Source organism: Lathamus discolor, chromosome 1 (assembly GCF_037157495.1).
Source record: "Lathamus discolor isolate bLatDis1 chromosome 1, bLatDis1.hap1, whole genome shotgun sequence".
Taxonomy (NCBI): Eukaryota; Metazoa; Chordata; class Aves; order Psittaciformes; family Psittacidae; genus Lathamus; species Lathamus discolor.
This window is the reverse complement of record NC_088884.1, coordinates 70,364,919-70,385,070: the sequence shown is the minus strand read 5'-3', so window position 1 is coordinate 70,385,070 and position 20,152 is coordinate 70,364,919. Positions and strand designations below refer to the sequence as shown.

The following is a 20,152-nucleotide window of genomic DNA, read 5'->3' as shown; positions in this document are numbered from 1 at the left end:
ACAAAAGCATCCAAGAACACTTTCCTTGGGCTTTCCATTCCCCTGAATAGGGGAAGAAAAGAGGCAACATTAAAGTGCTCTCAACACCTCTAAAACCCCAACTTTCAGTCTGTTTGCCAAACGTTTTCTTTGAACTGGCAATTTTCTAAGTCTTCCCAGACTGTGTCAGGACCAACTTATGACACTAAAATACTTCAAAAAGAACCCACAAAGGACAAAAGCAAACACAGAAATAACAACAAACTTAAAGGTGATTCATCACGTCTCATCACATCAGCAATAGTCTGTCCAAACAGCATCCCAGGAAACCTCATCCTGGATCCAAGGCAGGGGTCAGATTCTAAAAATTAGAACGCTATTTCTCTTCTAGAATATATTGTAGCCCCTGTCTTTACGAGATGGCCATGCCATAAATAATAAGAGGGATGGAAAAGCTAACCTGATTACACTGCTTTCCCACAATTTACTGGAAGTAAATGTTCTCTTCTGTAAGATTTAAAAAGGCAGACTTCCACTGGGTCCACTACAGCACAAAAGCTGTTATTCACTGTCCCCCTCTAAATCACAGCTCCAGTCAGCCTCGTACTTGTAAAACCCAAACCTGTCTTTAGAAATTATCAGCAGATTGATTTCTTGCCCTCCACAAAAGGGCCATAGTTTGAATGAGAACACTGGTTGTCACAAAGCACCAGCAACATCCCTGCTCTCCCCTTTCTGCGGCACCCTGCTGTTCAAGGTTTCTGGTGTCCATTCTAGAAGGAATCAAGCTGGTAGAAGGTATTACAGGACATCTGGTTTGTGGTAGGAAGAGAAATCACAGATTTTCTTGAGGAGCAAAGCCTTATTGTCTATTACATCATTATTCAGTCACAGGGGACTGATCTCAACACCACTAGTCATCTTTACTAACCCTATGCAGACATGCCTGAATGACACACCAAGTCACCACCCCTTGCTGCCAGTAAAAGTTTAGGCAGGCTGGGTAAGGCATAGGTCACGAGCCATTCATGCACACAAGGCACTCGTGAAGGAGAAACAAGGATCAGCTCTCTTCACACCTCACGTTCAATTCCAACCACATATTACCCCTAGGTATAACTTTAATTCACTAACCAGCCTAGAACCCCATTAAAAAGTTAAATCAACATTCAGCTTGGGAACAAAATGAGGAGTTGATTAAATATTCAATCTCATGCAAAGGAACTGGAAGGTATTTTAATAACTTTCTTCAACAGTGTAACCTAGCTGATATACCTCTAGCACCTTGATGGAGAAGACAGGACAGCACCCTGGAATTACACCCTTGTCTGCAGCTCCAGAGGGAAAGAAGGGATACTTCCCATCTAGTCATAACATTTCTCGTCTTTCATCCTGCAGGGAACGGAGGAGGATTAAAGATCATTGCAAGGGTACTTTCTCTTCCATTTGTGAAGCAGTCAACCTCTTCTGACAAGCAGCAAATACAGCTGCATCAACAATTGCATTTCAGTGCAGTTTCACAAGTGAGTTAATCCAATATAACTTTCTTTTTTCTCTCCCCTCTGTTAGGTTCTATTTTTACCCAGATCGGCAAACTGATCCAAATGATTCAACTCATCCAAGCCAGCAAACAGAAACCAAGCTAGTATTTATACAGTTAAAAAGCAGCAGTACCTTTCTGGGGCCCTTTGCTTCCAAAGCTTACAAACATATCCAAATACTTCCAGGAGACATTCCTGGCCAGTAGCGTTTTATTTTTGCCACTTACAGACCAAAAGGAACTAAAAAGCAGCAGTTCCTGCTGGACCTTTTCCTCCCGCACCACGATTAACTGAAATATGGCCCAGAAGCAGATAGCAGCCATGATCCGATTTGTCCCAATCCCATCTCAAGCAGCTTTACACCACCCTCCTAACAAGATCAGCACTGGCCAAACACCGTTTATCCGGCCTGATCAAAGATGGATTAGATAATGAAACCCTAACTGCATAAGCTGTCTGAGCACGCTAGCTTGAGACAGCAGAAAACAAGAAGCGCAGTAAATTTAAGGGCTACTCTAAGCTTTAAGGCACACTCTGCCCCCCGTTCTTATTAACTGGTTACTATCTTGTCTTCCTGTATGCTAGTTTTTATATTTCATATTAATAGACAATAAAAAAGCTATTAGTTTTAACACTGAAATAGTAATTTCTATAGCTAAATGATCTATTTCAGCATTACAAGCCATATTCATATAACAAAACATTGGTAGGTAGGGGTTATGCAAGGAAGAAACCATGGCAAGCGTGGCACCCGGGATTTCTCATTATCAGCCCAGAGACACGAGGTCACCAAGTTTACACAGCAACAGCCTGTGGCTCTGGAACAGGAAGTAGAAAATTGACAGGATCTGCAGGAAAAACAAGGTACAACAGTTCCTGGTGTTATTTCCAGCTTCCAGAAAGACTCTGTTTTTTCTAGGGAGGAAAAAAAAATACCAAATAATAGGTTCTTTATTCCTCTTCTAAGTATTATGTACAGTTAAATACAGAGAATTTACTAAAATAATCCGTTAAGTCTGAAATAAAGTACTTCAAAAGAATACACTATTTGAACAGAAATCTTTCTGAAAGGCAATCCTATTGTTTTGATGTTTAGATTATCAACTTTCCCAAACATTAAAGAACATTTTTCCTAGCTCTGATATGATTTGTTGGTTCAGCTTCAAATTAAGTATTTCTTGCTTACAACCGTGAAAAGATTCTCCATATAAATAAACCACACTCCTAAAGAGTAAAAAAAGTCAAGGGAAACTTCTGGCCATAACAGTGTGTGTGTGTGTGCATATATACATATATATGTTTATTTTCATGTTTTATATTGAAATGATTGAAAAATCTTTTCTATATAGATACGCACATAAAGATTAAAATGATGCCAAGAATACCCAATAAGTACAATATGGGGGTCCTCATCTGAAGAATAGATACACTGACTATAAGCAGAGCCTTAAAAGTGGATTCTACTAGTTTCACTCCTCCACTGTCTGCCAGTGTTTGATACAGAAGCAAAACCCAACTTTCCACTAAGATCCACAATCAATCCCTGCTACCATTACCACCAGTATTACACACTGCTGTGCACAGACACTGTTGCAGTGCAGTTTTAGTATAGAATAGATATTCTATATCTATTCTGAATAGATAATACAAGCTTTCCTCGATGCAAATATAGAGGGGAGCCTTTTATATATACAGAAATTACACTCAAAAATACCTTTTATTTTAATTACAACATTACTTTGTTAAAACAGTTCAAACCCCTTCCTGGGCAATTTTCAGTTGATTTACCACTGGTTTTCATCAACACCAACCAGTTTAACCACTAACTGCAGGTCACCTGGCACATCTGTATCTACGCAGGACCTGTGCCTCAGCTCAGCTCCAAAGAGCTGGAAGAAACTTCGTGTCACCACGTACATGCACTCATTCACAATTCCTAGCAAGACACAACATATAAGCACTACTCCTTCAATACTGAGCATCTTTCTCCTTGCAATTATACACGTTGTCTGACTCATACTTGACACCTACGTGTAGAAGATACTACTTCAAGGAATAAAAGAGCACGGCGGCAGTTTTCCCTGGCCCCTGCGGGAGCACGAGCAGCAACACTGCGATGTGAAGCTCCAGAGTATATTCAGCCCACACCATCACACCGGGGAAAAAAGTGATATTGTGAGATGGAGGGACCACCACAAAAGGCTGACTATCAAACAGAACCACAAACAAACCCCTCCTGCTGCAAGCTATGTAAAAAGTAGTAATAATCGAGGAAAATCTTGAGCGTGCAGGCTGAGGGCAGCCTGGTACATAAGGGAAGATTGTTGGCCAGCATTTGGTGTCTAGATGAGAAGCACGCTGGAGAGGGCCGGATGCTCCCCTAGGAAACTATCAGCAACACTGAGCAACCCAAGAGAAGGTGAAAGAGAAACAAGCCCAGGTGAACAAACTATGCTGTTTCCAAAGAGCTCCGATATACTCCTCACAAGAAGCACAGAAGCAAAAAAAGGCCAGCACAATGGCCACAACAAAACGACCCTGCACAACACCCAGACAAAGGAAAGCAGAAATCCCTCAGCAGCATCACCCCACAAACACAAAAGCGAACGCACCTGGGAAGAGCAATGTTTCGGGGACGACCAAGACGGGCAGGCAGGAGACGGCGAGAACGCAAGATCCTGCTGGCAGCCCTGGGCCGAGCGGGAAGGCGCCGGCCCGACGCCCCGCGGCCCCCTTCCCCTTCCCAGGCAGCACCTGGGATTGCTCCCCATGGCTTACGAGACCCGAGGCGGGGAGGGTCAAACCCCCGGCCCCACAGCCCTGACGGTGCCCGTGCCCAGCCGCACTGCCGGCGGCCTCCCAAGGGTCCTCGGCGGGGAGGCGATGCCCGGAGCACCGGACCCAGCGCCGGCTCCCCGCGGGCCGCCCCACGTGTTAGGCTGCGCCCCGGGAGCTAGGGACCCGCGGGCAACGCACCCGGTGCCAGCGGCGGCGGAAAGGGCCGCACGCCCGTAAGCAACGCGCTGGATCCCGCGAAGAGCAACTGAACGCGACCCGGCCTCCCCGCTCCCGCGGAGCCCCGGTGCGGGAGAGCCGGAGAGGGCCCGCCCGGCGCGGCCCTGCCCGCTACCTGCATGCCGCCGCCGTCGGCCTCCGCCTCCGTCCGCAGCCGCTTGCTGTGGCCGCCCTCGGCGCCGTCCCCACCGGGCATGGGCTGCTCCAGCTCCGGCTCCCGCTTCACGCCGCGGGCGGCCCCCGCGCCGCCGCCGGCCAGGAGCTGCGGCTGTGGCTGCTGCTGCTGCTGCTGCGGGGGCTGGCCGCCCTCCGCCATCCGCGCCGCCGGAGCCCCGGCCGCCCCCCGCCGCGATCGCCCCGCTCTGTCACCGCGACGCCCGGCGCTGCCGGAGACGAAGACGGGAGGAGAGGAGGAGGGAGAGCCCCACGCCGCGAGCAGAGCAGCGGGCGCGACGGGCTCCGACCCACCGGAGCGCCTCGGCCACGGGCTCGGCGGCGGCTGGGGAGGGGCCGAAGCCCCTCGGCAATCTCCGGAAACGCCGGCCGGGCCGCCGGAGCCGCACGACCCCCGCTCGGCAACCTTCGGCGGGCGGAGCGGGAGGCGGCGCTCGGCGGGAGGCGGAGCCGCCGCGGGGCACGGCGCAGCCCGCCCGCAGCCGCTGTTGGCTCCGTGAGGCGCGCGGGGCGGCAGGAAATGGCCGCTTGCCCGGGCTCCCCGCTGCAGCCCGGCCCCGCCTCGCCTCAGGCGGCGTCTGCCCGGCCCTGCGCCCCGGCCGCTTCGGCCCCCGCCGGCAGCGCGGGTGTGGAGGCGGCGGCGGGGGCAGGTGGGCGAAGGCGGCCTGGTCGCTGACTGCCCCCGGCGGCGTCTTGCGGCGGCGGGGCTGGGCCGCAGGCTCTGGGGCAGGGGTCTCCCGCGGCGCTGGGCAGCCGCAGCGGTGCAGGGTGCGCGTCCCTCCCTTGTCCCCCAGCCCGCACCTCAGGCGCGGCCTGTCCCCGCTTGCTGGAGCAGGGCTGCCCGTGAGGAGCGGCACTCAGCTGAGGGGGACTCGGGGTGAGCGGCAGCAACTTGGTCCCCCTTTTCAGCAGCATCCAGCTTTGAACCACGGAGGTACAGAATCAGCCAGGTTGGAAAAGAGCTTTGATATCATGTAGTCCAGCCAGTCCCCAGCACTGCCAAGGCCACCGGTAAACCGTGTCACTGAGGGGCTTGCCAACAGGGTTTGTGAATGCTTCCAGGGACAGTGATTTAACCGCTTCCCCGCACAGCCTGTTGCAATGCTCGACTACCCTTTCTGTTGAAGAAATTGTTCCTAACATCCAGTCTAAACCTCCCTTGGCGCAGCTTGAGGCTGTTCACTTTCGTACTAGTTACCTAGGAAAAGAGACCAGGTGGGAATGACACCCAACTCAGCACCTGATGCTGTCCCCACTCAGCACAGCCGCACTTCACTCACGGTGCATGTTGTTCCTGGCCTTTTTCAAGCTTGTTCTTGGCTATTCTGGGTGTCCCACCCCAGGGCTCATCTCACAGCCCCAGTCTGTATCTGATCTCTCAAGAAAGGGGCTGATCTGCTTTCCCATTCCTGACAGCCTCCGTGGGTTTCTCCTGCCTTTTTATGTGTAACTTATAAGTTTGCTCTCATCATTTGTTCTGCAGATGGCTTTCAACCAGATGGAGATGCCGGTCTTCTTCAAAAACCATTAGCCCTTTTGTATGACTTTGCGTTTTTGATACTGAGAAACAAATCTGGGATCCCCAACAGAAACGTGGAGTTGATTTTATTACACAGTTGCTGTCTGGTGGTACCAGGGCTGATGTCTGCTCTAGACTGAGGAACACACAGGCAGACTGCACCATCTCGAAAGCAGTCTGGAAGCCATCAGAGCTTGATGGAAAAGTCAGCCGCAGATCATAATACAAATCTGCGATTGGCTTTATTGTGGGATGGGAATCACACTCCTTCTTTTCCTGCAAATCCTTCAGAGAGAAAGGGGAAAACCAGGAACAGAGGTGATTATTGTGAGTCAGTGCACATAGGAGGAAGACCTTGACCTCTGTCACCATGTGTAATGAAGCCTGTGGACTAGTTTGGTTATCTTGGTGTGTCTTTACTCATCTGCTGATCTTCATGAGATGATAGAGCCTTTGGTTTTGAGTGACAGTTACAGTACACTGCTCCAGTCTCCCCTTACACCACATTTTTCCCAATCCAAAAATAGTTTTCAAGGCCACGTTAAAAGCTATTTTAAGTGGTATGTTTTGTACTGAGGTGCCAGTTTGTCTCCTCCAGTGACAGGGAAATTCTCTTTTCTCAAAATGATTACAAATCCCCATGGAGTGGCAAGCACCCAGAGGACAATTACATGCAGCTTTTGTCTGCTCACCCACCAAGAGTAAACACATGTCTCATTCATCTTGACTGGGTTTGATAAAATGAGCCAGACTGTCAAACAACATTGAAGGAACATGGCCAGTCCACTCACTCTTAGCTTAAAAAGAAGCTGCGATTCTCCTGACTGGGATGCTACTCATTCAGAGGAAAGCAGCATTTCTGTATTTGTCTTCCTTCTAATTTTGTTGAGGGGTGCCAGATGAAGGATGCAGGTGAAGATGTTGCCCGTGAGGTGCTGCAGAAGGCTTCAACCTGAAGACAAGTTAGGAGTAAACACTTTAGAGACAAGTCTCTGTGTGCACTTGGAAGCGCTCTTCTCCCTGCGACTTAGGCATCTGTTTGATGCTGCCCTGGAGGAATATCAGAAAAAGGAGCTGCTCTACAGTGCCCAGTCTCTATTTTTTCTCCCTCTTCCCCTCAACTCATTTCCATCATCTCTTGCCCTGTAGGTGCCAAAGCTGCTGCCACTTCCCCCTTGCATCCTGTATCCACAGCAGTGCCCGGGAGAGCTGGCAGTGCTGTGGGCAGGTCCCTCAGCAAGGCATTTTCACTGGCTGTGGTCTGCAGGCTGCCAGTGGAGCACCACGGAGCACCCTCTGTGATGGTGCAGGTGAAAAGAGCTGAGGTAGGGCACTGTGCCCTCGCTACCAAACTGGCCTATGGGTGCCGCTGCCATGTTCTAGGCTGTTGTTTGCTTTCTGTCGTTGCTGCTGTGATGTTTCTTATGATTATGTCTCTAGCTTTTTCCATTTCCCCTGTAAAAAAAAAAAGGATTAATGAATTAATCTTCACAGTATGCTTGTGGGATAGGTATTATCTCATTTAACAGATGTGATACGAAGCATTCCTGAAGTCACAAAAAAAGCTTTTGAGCCGGGACTACAATCTTAATCCACTGATTTCCTTTCACACAACCCAGCTGCCTTCTAGGTATTTGGATGTGACATCTGAGACATACCGAACAGACAGCTGACTCCTCTGTTAACCCTACCATTGCTGCGCAGCGCCTTTGCTGGAGGCTCCTATGTACCGTGATTTTATGGGCAAGTTTGCAGAGCACTCACCAGTGCTTTGTCTTTAACAGCTCAGTGAGAGGCAACTATTAAGAAACGTTATCCTTCCAGAGAGTTCTCAGAAGCTGGTAGGAAGAATACATCTTTCCGAACAGATTCATATAATTTCCGAGTCAAATTGTGGGGGTTCCCCTTTCCCGAAAGACATGACACCCTCTGAAGGGATTCCTTGAAGGAACATGTGCTGGTGCTCTCGGCGGGCTGAAGGTCAGGTGGTATCAGAACACCGGCTGTGAAACGTCTATAGAAGTGCAAAGAGCCGGGTCCCACAACATGCTCGGATGGAGCAGAGGCAATGACTCATGCAGGTTCTAAGGCACAGGCATGAATATGATGCACAACCTCAGCTATTAGTCTTTGACCTGAAGGCATAGAAATCATTAGAAGGTAGTTCAGAGCAAATCCCTCCTTTCCAGCACTACAGCTGAGAACGGTTTCTTGCTGCTGCCATCATCTACACACAATGTCTCATCCTGCTGATCAGCTCCCTCTTGTCCTCACAGCCCCCTGCAGCTTTTCCCCTCTCCTTCCCAGGGGATTTGGTCTCTGCTAAGCAGGTCAGTGGAGGTTTAGTGGCTTGCCCAACCCTGCTCATTCCTGCTGTTTCTACCCTGCCAGCCAAGATCCTGGAGCCAAACGCTCTTCCTCCCAACAGCAGTACTCCCACAGGTAATGAAGTGCCGCCAAGGTAAAGTTTCAGGCTGTACTTTGGTCCTGGTTTCGCAGGAAGTGGCGATGGAGCTTTCCGTAGCAACAAGCGTGAGTAAATGTTTCTCTTTGCTTATCTCAGGCCAGCTCTTTGCTACAAAATTCTGCCTTTCCTTGTCACCGATTAGCACACAGCCAGAAATACATAACCTATGTCAACAAAATCCAAAGACCTTGTCACCTGACTTATACAGACTGCCGGAAGGATGCTAGTCCCCCAGGCAGCGGCAGGAGGCCAGTATCGACCTGTCACTCTGACGCAGGAGTGCTGGCAGCTGTCTGCCAGTCAGTGGGTCAATACCCACAGTGCACCCGGTCTTTTCCCAGTGCCACCTCTTCCAATGAGGACACTTGGCTTCAGCTAACACCACCGAGCACCTCAGCGCTCCAGCAAAGCAGCAACGTCAACAGCTGGGAATCAACCAGGGAGCTCAGAGCAGACCTTTCCTCATTTCCCTGCTGCCTTCAAATATCACCGCAGCACATTTATCATTGCTAAATGCCGCTTGATCTGTGGTTCTGTGGGGCGCACAGAAGTTGTGCCACTTCAGGTATACCAATGCTGCTAAAGCAGCGCAACACCTGCAGTGCAGATGCAGTTATCTGCATATATGCAGTTAGAATAAAAATGCCATCTGCCTGCACTACTTTATGCCTGGAAGGATGGGGAATAATATGAAATTCTAATATGAATGGGCCTCCCACTATATCCCCAAAAGCTATAGTAGGAAGCTGTGTGAAAAGCATGTCTGGGAAACAAAAGGACTTTTGCTTTCCCGTGCAGACAGTGGGACAGACTGGTTGAAGGTAATCAGTACGAGGCTTGGAGCTACAACAGTAGCTGTGTGGAGAGTGCATGGGGATGCAGACCATAAGAAAATAAAACATTGGCTCTCCCCCACCCTCTGCCATTTATTCCCCTCATCTGCCTATCGTGAGTGAGTCAAAGGTTGTTGGAGGCTGGGGTCTATGTCAACAGGCCAGCAATGAAGGGTGTTGATGCAGTCCTCCAGTAGCCTTGCTGGAGCCACAGCTCCTGCATAAATACGTCCCTGGCTGTGTCTCTGAAGTTCCTCAGGGCTGTGCCACCCTCTCCTTTTCCAGATACAAGTCTGTAGCATGGCCATGACATTATTATTCAGCCTACACAGGCACACAGACGGTACGAATCATTATTTGCAACTGCTTGTTTCCAAATAGGCTGGAGGCTGCGCAGCTCGGGAAGGGCAAATGCCCCTCCGCAGGCAGCATTCATTCCTGGTGTAATAGGCAGACGGAGAGAAGGACGAAGTGAATCACCCACTGTGGTGGCTGGGCACATCACACAAACAGGACGGCTGTTAGCATGTAACTCCTGTTCATTTCCGTGAAGCACCCTGTTTAGCAGAGCCCCTTAGCTACAACTCAATTAACGATTTGGCTGATCTATGAAGTCAAAGCTGGTTCTTCCTCCTTATTGAAAAGCATCTGAATGTCATCGTTATACACTAAATGCCAAACTAAGGTGGTCCTTAGCTCGACTCAAATAGCAAGAGGAGCCATCTCCCAGGGCAGAGGATAGCCTGCAGATACTTTCTACAGCAATCCCTGTATCACCTTTCACTTCTGCGACTGATGCAGGGATAAAGAAAGGGTGTGCGGTTGAAGCCGGCCCACACCCTGATGTTTCCCAGCTGTTCAAGCCTTCCCTCGAGACGGCTGCCATCTGTGCAAATTACAGCAGCATGAATTATGCCTCAGGATCCAAGCCACAAGAGTGTTTCCAGAATTGCTCCAGCTTTCTGCTATTCCAAACATTTTGCAGGTCCCTCCTCTTCTGCTGCTAAAGCTTTAGCTCTTTGTGTCCTCTGCGCGCGCGGAGTTTTCCAGTTCCATTCCTTGTATTTTCCTCTGTCTCCGCTTTCAACTGAAACTTCCACGTGTCCAGTCGTACTTAACTCAACTTTCCAGATCACAACCCATACATTATAGATGACTCCACCTGCTGGCTATTCAGTAGTCCAGCGTTCGTATCAGAGGGAGTATACTCCTCGGACAAATATGATCCGAAAATCATGCCCTTAGGTTGTGCGTTTGCCACAAAAGTTTATCAGTCAGTTTTCCTTTGCACAGAGAAGTACGGTGTGAGTTTATACCATTGAACCAATAAGCACTTCCAATCTGATTTTACCTTTTCACAATGCTGTTTGTTGCGAATACAGCTCACATTTCAAATAAGGGTTGAAAACATACTTCTTTATTTTTAATGTGATTTCTCCACTCTAGAAATAGTTACTGCCTCTTTGGCTTCAGACCCAAATTAGAAGCTGGCAGTAAAGCACAATAAATACTCTACATACGAGCTAAGGGGTTAATTTCAATTTAAGCAAACCCCAGTTTGTAAAGAGTATCCCCCCTGTATGTGCTACATCTGCATAAATACTTAGAGTTCACATAAAATCCTGATGCATGCACAAACACGGAGCCAGCTGGGTCAAGAGAACTGACTCTGTGAGAGCGCGAAGAAATCCTTGTCTTGTGATTCAGCGTGACATTTAAGCGTTCACTTAACTGTAAGCATGAGAAATATCAGTGCAATCAATGAAGTTATTGACATGCTTCTGGACAAGGCCGGTCTGAATCAGGGCTGTGCCTCGCATGCGTGGCCAGAGCGCGTGTGCAAGCTGCAGGCAGGGGAAGCTGCCTACATCTGTCTCAGAACACGTCCGTCTCTTTTATCTCCAAGAAAATGGAATTATTTCAAATGCAATTTGTGGCCCCCTCTGAAAAAATAAAAAGGCTAACCCTCTCGTCCAGGATCATCCGAAATCCAGACACACATAATCTACTACAGGAAATATAAATGCCTAATGCAGTTTTATAGGCGACTGGAGGGTGCCAAGTTTGCTAGCCCACACAATAGGTTGCAGATTTCTGTGTGGAAGGGGAAAAAAGAAGGGGGGAGGGAGGGACTTCAGCTCTTCTGGTACTCCTCAAACCTTGGGAACTTCAACTGTGGCTGCTGGCAAGAAGGGGCCACTAATCCCGCAGTCTGTAGCAATCAGAAACACAGCCATATTTAGTCATGTTTTCCAGCCCCTTCTCCTATTCCTGCCTGCTCCACAGCCGTTTGGGATGCGAGCAGGGCTACAAATTCAAACCAAAACAAAACGTTACCAGCCCATGCAGAATTCAGAAGGGGAGATCCGCAGCTATGCGAAGCTGATGATAAAACCAATGTGGAAATCCCTGCCTGGGTGACACTGGAGCTGGTCGGGGACACCCAGGCCTGCTCGGTATGGTCTGGCTGACCCAGAAATCATCTGTATGACTCAGGATTACCACTGCCGTGCTGGCCCCACTCCCTCAGAGGCTTGCCTCTGACTTTGTTAATACCACTTTTCTTCACGCAAGTTGCACTCAGGTGGCGTTGAGGTGGTTCGAGTAACGTGGGTTAAATATGGAATGGGGAAATTGCCGTAGTCTCCCAAGTATGTGCTATAAATTCAGGCAATTTAGGGTGGAGGAGAAAGCTGGAAGCAATCTGAGCCTGTATTTCAGCAGTGGGACTGCACAGGTAGGGCACCTAAATAAATGTAATTGCAGTACCAGGCTGTAACCATGTCATTCTAGAGGAATCGCTTTAGTTTTAGCTCCCAGATTCACTTATACTGATTTTTAAAGACACAGCATCTTTTTCTCCCTTTGATTCCCATTCTCCAGCCATGAGCCTGTTAACATGCCTCAGCTGTACATCCCTAATTCTAATACACTTACCAAATAGACTTTGCGTTTGACCTCAACACTGAATTTCATCAGTTTGCAGTATGTATATTTAGAAGCTAATTGCAATATTGATGTGATGGGCTTTACCCTGGATACCATCCACATTGTGCTTAACGCAAACTTCCATACACGCCATGTCTGTTTACACTCATATATAAGCTTATGTGTACATGTATGCACATGCACACATGCACCTGGAAGGGTTTAAGAAAGCCTCAGCACTGCTTTTCTCTACTTCAAGGTCTGCTTCACGCACACAGGCTGCTCACCACTCACGGTGCCTCTGCCAGGACCCTAATCTCCTCCAGCTGCCCATCCTGCTTGGAAACGAATGCTGTGCCCTCCCACCCCATGCATGGTGCCAGATGCTGGATCGCCAGGGAGCCCCTGGGCTCCTGCTGTTAGAAGTTTGCTGGGGATTTGGGGTGCATCCTCAACTTGCATCCTCCTGTGCAGCTTCCCACTGGCCTGGACTGATAGGAACCCGAGCCTGGATGTGTGTTTTGGGGTGGTAGGTGTCTGCCCTCACTGCAATTCCTTCCCCAGCATCCCTGTGTCAGCTACAGCGGGTCAGCCCCTTGGATGTTGCTTTCCCCCCTGCACTCCTCAGCCTTCTGCTTTTGTCATTTTTCTTTTCCTCCCCTTTCCTGCAGCAGCAGCTTTCTCTTGGGAGCCATTAGTAGGGGAAGGGAGATGAGGAGAAACAAGAACCAGAGGTTCAGATTCTGAACAGGCACGAACTCACCCTTGTGCTGCCAAATCCCCTTTGAAAGCTTCGAGAGCTACTGGGAATGTGACCTGCGTCAGCTCAGCCTGCTTCTTTCCCAGCACCCACCCAGGTCACTGCAGCATACCCAAAGTCCCTCCACAGCATACCCAAAATCCCCATGGCCATCCAGTATCACCAAGCCCAGAGCCCTGCTGGCAGAGACATCACCAGCAATCCCTTTCATTAATTGCTCGAGCTCCTACTAAAATCACTGTTAAAGCTGTTTTCAGCTCCTCTATGGGGCAGCTGCTTCAGCATTAGTTTATAGGAAAGCTCTCTGATTAATACAAAGCTGCTATTAAGATGTTGCTTGGTTTTGAAGATCACCTCATGCTGTCAGCTCTGTGCTGCGGTGAAACGCCAGCTTAGGTGTCACAGCACCAAACCAGTTCAGAAACAGGCCAAAAAAGTTACCAGCTGAAGTAGAATCATGGAATCAACTTGGCTGGAACAGACCTTTGAGATCATCAAGTCCAACCATTACCCCAGGACTGTCAAAGCCGCCACTAAACCATGTCACTGAGGGCCTCATCTACACGGCTTGTGAACACTTCCAGGGATGGGGATTGGGATGGGATGGGAAGCCCAGGGCAGCCTGTTCCAATGCCTGAACACCCTCTCGGTGAAGAAATTGTTCCTAGTGTCCAATCATCTAAACCTCCCCTGGCGCAGCTTGAAGCCATTTCCTTTTGTCCTGTCACTTGTTACTCGGGAGAAGAGACCAGTCACCTCTCTCCATCCTCCTTTCAGGCAGTTGTAGAGAGCGATAAGGTCCTGCCCTGAGCCTTCTCTTCTCCACACTACCCCCCCCACCCCCAAAATGAGTTCCCCCAGCCGTTCCCCATCACACTTGTGCTCCAGACCCTTCACCAGCTTTGCTGCCCTTCTCCGGACCTGCTCCAGCACCTCAATGTCTCTCTCGTAGTGAGGGGCCCAGAACTGACCACAGGATTGGAGGTGCAGCCTCACCAGGGGGATGACCCCTGCCCTGGCCCTGCTGCCACACTATTGCTGCTACAGGCCAGGATGCTGTTGGCCTTCTTGGCCACTTGGGCACAAGCTGCCTCCTGTTCAGCTCCATCAATCAGCACCCCAGGTTCTTTTCCAGGAGCATCTTTCCAGCCACTCTTCCCCAAGCCTGGAGCGTTGCATGGGGTTGTTGTGGCCCAAGGGCAAGACCTGGCACTTTGCCTTGTTGAACCTCATACCACTGGCCACAGCCCACTGATCCAGCTTGTCCAGATCCCTCTTCAGAGTTCTCCTATTCCTCCAGCAGATCAACACTCCCACACTCCTTGGTCCTGTCTGCAAATTTACTGAGGGTGCACTCAATCCCCTCATCCAGATCATCAGTGAAGATACTAAACATCACTGGCCTGAGGGACCCCACTCATGACTGGTTTTCAACTCGATGTGATGCCATTTACCAGCACTCTTTGGGCTTGGCTATCCAGCCAGTTCTTTACCCAGTGAAGAGGACACTTATCCAGGCCGTAAGTTTCCCCCATGTGCTTCTGCACTCAGGCTAGCTGAGCAGCCTGGCAGCCGCGACCCTCAGAAACAAGCCCCTGCTGCAGCGTGCGGCTGGCAATCACATTTCATCCCGGCACAGAGAAGTTCCTTCTGCACTTCCTGCGTGCCGCCAGGCACAGCACGCCCGCCCGGGAGAGCAGGTTGTAATCAAGCTCAGCAGGGCTCATAATCAACACAGGTAAGTACACATCACGTTTTGCTGTGCCTCGGAAAGAAATAAGGCGCGCTCTTATACGCCTGCCGTATCGCTGATAATTCCTCCCCTTCCTCCAGCTTCCGACCCAGGAGGAGTTTCTCCAACTGAAACCGTTCTTCATGAGTTTTCTGAGATACTTAATATTTAAATGCACCCCAGCCCGTCGGTCGCAGCCAATATGCACGTCCCCCCTGGTTTTACCTGACGGCGTCTGCGTAAGCCGACGCGCAGGCACAGACGCGGGTGTCAGCATTCTCTAAAGGCAGGTTTTGTCCCCTCCCCACTGGCTTCCCTGCCATCAATGCCTGTCTCTGGTTTTGTTCTTCTCAAAAGGACAGAGGTTCCCTTCGCAGAGCAGCAATTGCCACAAGCACTCCTTCTCTGTGAAATGTTGTGCTGTGACGGGCTCTGGCATCAAAGCGTTCGCTGGGCGGTTCAGAGGAGAGAGGAGAGAAAAAGGAAAAGATAAAGGGGGGGGGAAAAAAAGAAGATAAGAGAAAATACAGTAAATATTTTATCTATTCACCACTCAGCAAAACAAGAAAGCAGCAGCATCAAAACCACGAGAGCAGTCATTACCCTGGTGCAGCAGCAGCCCAGATTAGCAAGGGCCGTGCCGGTTGCAGCCGGGGGGGAGGAAAGGCAGCACCAGAAAGCTAAGCAGGTGAAGGGAACAAGCTGTGTCAGAGCAAAATGTTCCTGCATGTGCAGCCCATCGCTGCTGCTTGGTTTGCTCTCTTCTGGTGACTTAAACACGATGGGTCCCCACTTCCATATGAGGAGCAGCACAGGGCTCTAAGTGTGGGAATGGGGTGGCTGTGATCATCCCTGTGAAGGTGCTGGGGTGGTGACAGTCGAGTCTCTACACCCAGCCCAAACAGAGCCTAAGCACCTCAGTTCTGGCGGTGGTAGGGGGATTAATGGTAAGGGTGCTCAGGCATTGGAACAGGCTGCCCAGGGCAGTGGAATCACCGCCCCTGGAAGTGTTCCGAAGGGTATAGGTAAGTCCCTCAGTGACACTGTTTAGTGGTGGCTTTGGCAGTGCTGGGGTAATGGTTGGACTTGATGGTCTTAAAGGCCTTTTCCAATCTGGTTGATTCTATGTTACCTGCCTGCATAGAGGCATTGAGCAGACAGGAGGTTGCTGGGACCAGGTGCAGGGTTGTCGGGGAGTCCCTAACCTGTGCTGGAGGACATGGCATGCAGGAGGGAGCAGTGGGCTCTCCTGGTCAGCCCCATGGTGGGCCTCATGAACGTCCTACCAGCCCTCTCTGCCCTGGTGGGATGCGGCTGCTGGAAGCTCAACTTGAGCCCAGACAAAGCACATGAGCAGGGCACAAACACAGCCCATGGGGCTGTTGGTGCTTGGGGGGGGGGACCTGGCCACGCACCCGGCCATGTGGCAGAGCTCAGCCCCATGCTTTGCCTGCTGCAGGGAATACTGGGAAGGTGGCTGAAGCTGCGCCGCATGCTTTGTGGTGGATATGCCTGACCTTGCAAGAGCCGGGCAGGAGGGCTTCCTGCCTCCGAAATACACCGGCCCCAGAGACACTGCGCCCTGGGAAGCTGGTCCACAGCCAAGAGGTGCCCCGTGGGCTCCCCTGCACACAGCCATGGCCGGAAGGAGAGCATTGGCCTTCCTAGCACCATGGTGTCTGCTGCAGGGTGTTTCCTTCCTCTGCCCCAGTGGTCAGGAAAGGCTTTGTTCCATGAGGGAAGCTGGATCCAGCTGCCCGCAGCTTGCCGATGGAGAAGGGGGTCTGACAAGCCTCCCGCCAGCATCCCCTCAACTGCCTCCCAACTTCAGGGCATCGCCTTTGCCTGCGGATATGGGTTAATTTTCCTAGGACATGAAGGAGCCCAGCTCGCGCTTTTTGCGTGGCATGAACATCCCGTGACAGTTTATTTCAGTCGTCTTGCTGCTTTTAATAGTTCATGGCAGTGTCATGAGGCAGCCTCTCCTGCTGGGCAAGCTGTAGGTGCTGCAGCTCTATGGGGAGCAGGCATCCCGCAGCACTGTGCGCAGGTATCCCAGGGGCTGCTGAAGGAGGAGGTTTGGGCACTGCTCAGGCACATCCTGGACAGCAGAGCAGGGAATGGCTGCTCTGTCCACTCAGGGGACCAAGACCTTGAAGTCTTGCCTTGGAGAGAGGCTATTCCCAGATGATCCTGCAGGATAATCCTGGATGCAGCTCCACCCGTGCTGCGCCCGATGTCCATGCAGTGGGTACTCACCTCTTCTTACCATCACGTATCTGTTTGCCCTCAGGTTATGAGAGAGGAGCCACAGAGAAGCTGCAATCCTGTCTCCCTCCATTATTTCATTCCCAACCCTTATTCACCCACTGCCCAGAGCAAACGAGTCAGGTCCTTGTGTGAGAACGTGGTGCCGGGCTCTGCCCATCCTCAGTGTCTCCCCAGGGCTGCAGGCTACACTCTGCAAGGGGAGGACCAGCCCTGCAGAGCCCCACAGCACTTGGCACCACATCCCTGGCCCCCAGAGCACCTTGGCGAAGGAGAGGGGCTGTGCTGCAGACGAACCCCCTTCAGCTTCAGAGCAAGCAAGCACGGGCAGCGCAAACCCATGAGCACCTTTCCTCGTGTGGGATCCCACCGCAGCTTCTTGACTCTAGGGCCTCGCTGCGGCACAAGCCTCCAAGTTGCCTGGTGGAAACTTCCCAAGTGAGTGAGAAACGGTGAACCGGGCTTCAGGCAGAAGCTGATCAAGGGCTTTACCCATGGCCTTACCCGCAAGGTAAGGTGCTTCCGAAAGCGAGGAGCTGGCTCACTGCGAGCGGCACGACACGCCGCTCCGCCGGCAGCAGGAAGGACCGGAAGCCTGTGCAGCACAATCGGTGTTACCTCATTCCAACTTGGCTTGGCTGTGCCCACATCTCTGCTGCAAAGCCTGCTGCAGTTACCAACAGCGGCAGCAGCACCTCTAATGCAAGCCAAGAGCCTTGCCTGGGGCCAGAGCGGCTCCCTTCTCCAGAGGCAAGCTCATCACCCCTGCACCGGCTGCAGGGGAGGCAGAAACGGGGCCTGACAGAGGCAGCTCGAGCTCAGGGTGAATTTGGCAGCGTGGGCACAGCGCACGCAGCCCCCATGCCCCTCGCAGCAGGGGGGAAGTGCTGAGAAGGAAATGAAACAAGCTTTCAACCCTTGCCCGCTGGCCACGGAGAGGCCTCGTCCATCCAGCAGCCTGCAGGGATGGGGAGCTTTGCCAAGGGCCCTCTCAAGCCCCAGGGACAGCTCAGGACTGAGAAGAGGGTTCTGCGAGGGAAGATCCTGGGCCAGGAGGAAGGATGCTTCCCTTGCTGCTGCACTGGGAGTGCTCAGTGCCAGGAGCTTGGGGGAGGACACGCAAAAGGTGGGCTCAGCTCTGGTGTGATGCTGTTTCTTTATAAGGCAACACAGGGAAATGTTTCCCTGGATACAGCGGGAATGAAGAGCAGGAAGCAAATTTCCTCAATCACAGCTCCAAGGGGTTGAGTTATTTCCCTCTTTTTTCCCTTCCTTTAAGCATCACTTCACCCGCAGAGCTGGCGTGGGCTGCCCTGTGGTGCTGGTGGTCAGTGCTGCTCAGCATCTCACCGACCAACACCTTTCCCTCCACCAGCACTTTGCCCCAGGGAAGCTTTTTCTGGCCACAGAGCCCCCCTTCAGCCTTTGTACGAGGTCAGGGATTTGGGCGATGGCTCCTCCTGTGAAAACGAGCCCAAGGAAGCAATGCGCTCATCCTGAGGGATGCACCGGGCCGTGACAGCCTCTTCCATGATGTTCTGCACCATTTCCATCACAAGTCAATTGAGGCTGTAGTGGCTGAAGCCACCCACGGTATCACTCCAGGTTAATTAGCAGCATGCAACCGCATTATGAGCGACCAGCATGGCGAGGCCAGACACTCCATCACCAGCAGTTCTCCATTTCCTCCCTCGTCCTTCCTGAGGGCCTGGATGCTGAGCAATAGCGAAACCTCTGGGGCACACACTCCCGCAGCCTGCCTCAATGCTCCTCGTGCACAACCGACTCAAACCCAGTCCAGAGGGACCGTAATCTTACCTAATCCACTCCTAACTCCCTTCTCTGCACGTTTCCCCCAAGCTGAAAGCACCACAGGCCAGTCCGCCCCAGTCTGGGCGAGGGAGTTGGTTTGAGATGGGGCTCCAGCCCCTCTCACACGCCAGACCACCATCGCCTGAGGAGCTTCATGCCTTCCTCTTGCCGCAGTGCTGCTCAGCCGTGTTCTGCGCAGCCACGCTGGCTCCAAGTGGTAGCGAGGATGGGAGTTACAAATTTAGGACTGTGTTTGTTGGGTTTTTTTCTCCTTTTCCTTCTGCTTTTGCTCCTGAAGCACCACAGGAAGGGGAAAGGAGCTCCATCCAGACAGCAAAATGATCTACTAGCATCAGTTATGTGTCCTGGAACTGCGGGGGCTGTCTCCCAGCTGTGCTTGGAGACATGGTTCAAACGGACGTGCCCCCAGCAAAGTTCACATCCAAGCTCTTTGGGGAAGGCACCGCGGCTGGGACCTTGCACGTAAGGCCAGGACAAAGCCTCTCTGGCACAGGCAGAGCAACTCCCAGGACTGGGCTTCCAGATGAGCCCCATCACCAGCCATGGGGACCCTCAACCAGCCGCAAAGCTTCCCCCTTCCCCAAGCTGCACGGACCAGGCTGTGCGCTCACATGGATGGATGCTCCCAGACAGCACAGGCAGCGATTAAGGCTTTAAAAGGACTCGTTGCTCGCTGGCCTCCAGTTGGGCTGCAGCAGCTACATTTTAGTGTCAGACCACTCAAAGCACTGCTCTGAGGCCCCTTGCACCCTCCAGGCAGGGAAGGCTGCAGTTTGCCACTACAGCTCCCTTCCTCCCATGCCTTTCACTGAAGCACGCCAGCTCTGCAGCCGTTTAATCTGCAGCCTCAGCTCTGACAAAGCGATTCTCCATTTGCACTACACAGTACTTGAGGCAATTTTGGGAGGGAATGGAAGGGGGCTAAATCCTAACCCTGGCAGGTCGGTGCTGCTGCACCCGGGCTCTAATGGCCACCACCTTCACCCTGCCCTGGGGGAAGCCATGGCAGGAACAAGCAGCTCTCTGTGGAGAAAAGCTCTTAGCAGCAGGACCGGATGCTGCAGGCCCAGTGATTTGCCTCCATCCCCCTGAGACTGTTGGCT

At 51.7% G+C, this 20,152-nt stretch overlaps 1 protein-coding gene across 11 annotated transcripts in view; it reads right to left on the bottom strand.

Moving 5' to 3' along the window:
• RBFOX2 (RNA binding fox-1 homolog 2) overlaps nucleotides 1-5,121 on the bottom strand; it is a 173,801-nt gene extending 168,680 nt beyond the window's left edge. For all 11 annotated transcript variants that reach the window (XR_010612715.1, XM_065679213.1, XM_065679171.1 and 8 more), the window contains exon 1: nucleotides 4,651-5,121. Coding sequence is in view for 10 of the 11 variants with exons in the window: in XM_065679213.1 (XP_065535285.1) it covers nucleotides 4,651-4,851 (201 nt within the window). In the remaining variant the exon portion in view is untranslated. The remainder of the gene's footprint in view (nucleotides 1-4,650) is intronic.
• Between the last annotated feature and the right edge of the window lie 15,031 nt (nucleotides 5,122-20,152).